The sequence below is a fragment of the Vitis vinifera genome, chromosome 7 (assembly GCF_030704535.1).
Source record: "Vitis vinifera cultivar Pinot Noir 40024 chromosome 7, ASM3070453v1".
Lineage (NCBI taxonomy): Eukaryota > Viridiplantae > Streptophyta > Magnoliopsida > Vitales > Vitaceae > Vitis > Vitis vinifera.
Genome location: NC_081811.1, coordinates 11,422,206 through 11,426,796, shown reverse-complemented (window position 1 = coordinate 11,426,796; position 4,591 = coordinate 11,422,206). Strand labels below are relative to the sequence as shown.

The following is a 4,591-nucleotide window of genomic DNA, read 5'->3' as shown; positions in this document are numbered from 1 at the left end:
TATTTTCATGGTCAATATTGTTGTCATTCGTACATAGACTTGTGAACGCAGCTCACTAATGCTAAAAGCTGACATTTCTAATGTAAATGGTCAAAACTTTATTCAGATTAACTTCCAAGTTTATTTGCGTGGAAGTTTAAATTATAAAAATTTTATTTCAATTCTCTCAAAAGCTGACATGCAAGAATTCAAATGTTACACTTCAGCCTAATTTCAACTTTTCTAATGTCCTGTTAGTTTTCAACACCTGTCTTTTTGACTAAATTTTGTGATTACTTTGACAAAAATTTAGTGTACCCGAATTTCCGGTATTAGAAAAAGACACTGTAATTTTTGGCAGTAGTGGTGTTGGGTTCATTGGTTCTACGGCCACAAAGTTTGGATAGATGGAAGATTAGATCTGAAATGAGCTAACGCATTTGTTGTTCACTGGCCTTCTCAAAGGGGGAAAAGAAGGAGAAATGGCGGAGATTGCCGTCAACCTCGTCATCGACAAGTTGCTCCCATTACTAGATCAAGAAGCCAGACTATTGGGAGGCGTCCACACACAAGTTGAAGACATTAAAACAGAGCTACTATATATTCAAGCTTTCCTAATGGATGCAGATGCAAAGGCGGAGAAAGCAGATGTCAGCCAAGGCCTTAAAACTTGGATTCAAGACTTAAGGGAGACTGCTTATTCCATAGAAGATGTCATCGATGAATACTTGCTTCACTTGGGAAATCCAAATCGACGGCATGGTTTCATTGGTTTCCTTTACAAAGTTGCTCGCTTGATAAAAAAATTAATACGACGCCATGAGATAGCCTCCAAGATCCATGATATCCAGAAAAAGGTTCATAAGCTCAGAGAAATAAGTTCAAGTAATGGCTTTAATAAACCATTTGAATCAGGTTCAACCAGCAGCAAAGGAAGTGCTCCACAGCCTGATCCTCCAGTGACTTCTCTTTTCATCGACGACTCTGAAATTGTTGGCATCGGATCTCAGAAAAATGAACTGATAAGCAGGCTGGTGAAGGGAACTCTAAAACGAACTGTGATTTCGGTTGTCGGAATGGGTGGACTTGGCAAAACCACTCTTGCCAAGAAGGTTTATGCAAATATGAGAGTGGTGAAACACTTTGATTGCCATGCTTGGATCACTGTGTCTCAGTCTTTCCAGATGAAGGAGCTGCTGCGCCGTATGATGGAGAAATTCTATGAAGCAAGGAAGGAAAAAGTTCCTGAGGATATCAACAGAATGGACAACGAGTCGCTGATTACCCAAGTCAGGGAATATTTACAAGATAAGAGGTATGTGGTTGTTTTTGACGATGTATGGAAAGCAGGATTTTGGGAAAGTATTACACCTGCGTTACCAGAAAATAAAAAAGGCAGCAGGATAATAATCACTACCCGTAAAGATGACGTAGCCACTTGTTGTAAGGATGATTACATCCACAGGCTGCCACATCTTTCACCTGATAGTTCCCGGGAACTCTTTTGCAAGAAGGCATTTCAGGGTAGATGTCCCCCAGAATTAAAGAAATTGTCTGATGATATTGTCAAAAGATGTGGAGGACTGCCACTAGCAATTGTAGCAATTGGTGGTCTTTTGTCAAGAAAAGAGAAGATTGTGTCCTTATGGAAAAAATTCAGTGACAGCCTTGGGTCTGAGTTGGAAAGTAATTCCCATCTTGAAAGTATCAATACCATTCTCTCTCTCAGTTATTATGATCTGCCTTACCACCTCAAGTCATGTTTCTTGTATTTGGCAATCTTTCCAGAGGACTACACAATTAAATGTGGGATCCTTACTCGGCTGTGGATTGCTGAGGGTTTTGTAAAGACGAAGAGAGGTGTGACGCTAGAAGAGACTGCAGAAGGATTCTTGACTGAGCTCATACGCAGGAGCTTAGTTCAAGTGTCAGACGTATATATCGATGGAAATATTAAAAGATGCCACATTCATGACTTGATGCGTGAGATTATTCTCAAAAAGGCTGAGGAGTTGAGTTTTTTTTCTGTAATGGCTGGAGAAGCCTCGTGTTTTGATGGAAGATTTAGGCGCCTATCAGTTCAGAATAGCTCAAATAATGTGCTAGACATTCCCAGTAAAAAGTCTCACATCCGCTCCATTTTTCTTTACAACTCTGAGATGTTTTCTCTGGGCACATTGGCTTCAAAATTTAAGTTTCTGAAAGTATTGGATCTTGGTGGTGCTCCTTTGGAGAGAATTCCTGAAGATTTGGGAAATCTGTTGCATTTGAGATACTTAAGCCTGAGGAAGACAAGAGTGAGGATGCTTCCAAGGTCCATAGGCAAACTACAAAACCTACAGACTTTGGATCTGAAATATTCCCTTGTAGAAGATCTTCCTGTTGAGATCAATAGGCTTCAAAAGCTGTGCAATATTCTATGCTTTGATTATGCTTATAAGGCTGATTTGAGATGGGATTCTGTTAGAGGAGTGCATGTAAAGGAGGGTATTGGGGGTTTGGAAGACTTGCAGAAGCTGACTGCTGTGGACGTAACTCATGGGGTGCAGATAATAACAGAGTTGGGAAAGCTGAGGCAGTTGAGGAAGCTGGGTATTACAAAACTTTCTAGAGGAAATGGGCAGCGTTTGTGTGCCTCCATTTCAAACATGGTCCACCTTAAATATTTGTCTGTTTGTTCGCTGAGTGAAGATGAGATTCTGGATATACAGTATATGTCAAATCCACCTCCGTTTCTTTCAACTGTCTACTTAATGGGGCGTTTGGAGAGGTTACCTGACTGGATTTCTAAACTTCCAAGTTTAGTAAGAGTAATCTTAACTCGTTCTAACTTAGCGAACGATCCAATGCAAGTCTTTCAAGCCCTGCCTAGCCTGCAGGCGCTTTCCCTATTCCAAACCTCTGTCGTTGAGCAATTGTGTTTTGGGGCAACGGGGATTCAGAAACTTAAGAGGCTCCGTATCTATGACTTGATTGGACTGAAGAGGGTGAAAATAGAAGATGGAACATTGCCCCTTCTGGAGGAGCTTATGATTGGGCGTTGCCCACAACTGGAGGAGCTGCCCTCTGGCATCCGCCACCTCAGTAAGCTCACAACTCTTACATTTTTTGATTTGCAGGAAGAATTGAGACTTGGTATGATACGCGACCAAGGCAGAAATTTTGAGATTGTTAAGCACATTCCATACATCCATTTCTTCGAGAGCTAGCTAATGAAATCTTTCCAAGCAAAGGTGAGTCTTTGACATGTATTTCTAGGGCAATCACTCCTAATAAGTTCAGTTCATTTTAGATCAAGGAAAGGGCAAACTTCGGTGGAAATAGAAAAAAAAGGGAGCAGAAATCATCCAAAACATATATATTATTATTTTATATATGTGAGACTGAATTACCTAATTTTCTAGAATGTAAAATTGCAATTATTTTAGTTACACATTTATAGCAAGGTTTTTCCCCCATTATTTCTATGACTTATTACAATCTCCATCCATATATTTTAGTTAACTACCTAATTGTGCAATTCTTTTTTGTTTTGTTTTTGTTTTTGTTTTTTGTTTTTTGTTTTTATTATTTTTTTGTTGGTTTCTACTATTGAAGTCTAGTAGTATCCATTGATTTATGTTTTGTAAAACCCACAGCTCACATTTGTTTAATTGAAAAACTGCAATTTAGGTATTAGTAAATGCAAAGCATATAAAATTTTAAAAAATTCAACAACTAACATAAATCACTCAAAATAGGTTGAAAAGATTGAATAGAAGGCGTATATAATTACTATTCCTCTTCTAAGTGAAGTTTGTTTGATTGTGATATGCAATAGATATGGGAATTCAAGTCTCAAGCCTCAGTGCCAATAAAACTTGGTGAGTCTTTTCTCTAGTTTGTTGCTTTTTTATCGTTTTCATTCACACTATCTGTATTTTTATAATTAGAATTTGATAATCTGCAGGAATTGGCATACAACACTAGAAGATCCAATTGCTGGAATCTCCAATGGATTAATGGCTGAGATTGATGGTGGTGGTGTTTGTTTATTTTTACTGAGTTTTTGTTTGAACTTAATTATCTCCTTGTCATGGTTGTTGGTCTGAACAATTTCTCTGTTTCTCCTTCTGGGAGATGTGAATGTTTTAGAATAACATTGTTGATGACATGGCATAGGTAATGCTCAACCAATGCTTTATGTGCATCATTAAGAATTTATGTGAATCATTTAAGAACTAATTATAATATATATATATATATTAGGATGGAGAATTATTCCAAATTGATGGCCTGTAGGCAATGATAAGTCTTTTGCATGGTCACCAAATCTATAATTTTAATTTCTTAAAATCCCATAACTAATATTTTTAAAATTTGACTATCCCACAATTCCAAATATAAATATCTTTGCTTGTCTTTTCCTCCTATTCTCATATAATTCTACTTTTCTAATTTTTGTTTTTTTTTTTTGTCTTTTATGTTTTATATATTATATTAAGACTAATTATATTATTATTATTAAATATTAATAATGTTAAAATAGTATATTTATGATATTAGTATTATATTATTCATATTATTAATAAAAATAATATTATTATGATTATTACTAACATTATTATTCATA

General features: G+C 36.6%; 1 protein-coding gene across 1 annotated transcript; it reads left to right on the top strand.

The window, feature by feature from the left end:
- Positions 1 to 312: 312 nt before the first annotated feature.
- LOC100258480 (disease resistance protein RPM1) lies at positions 313 to 4,178 on the top strand. The gene is made up of 3 exons (XM_002265532.4): positions 313 to 3,212; positions 3,800 to 3,842; positions 3,929 to 4,178. Exon 1 carries the CDS (start codon positions 462 to 464, stop codon positions 3,186 to 3,188), a length of 2,727 nt encoding a protein of 908 aa, XP_002265568.1. The 5' UTR covers positions 313 to 461; the 3' UTR covers positions 3,189 to 3,212; positions 3,800 to 3,842; positions 3,929 to 4,178.
- Positions 4,179 to 4,591: the final 413 nt, after the last annotated feature.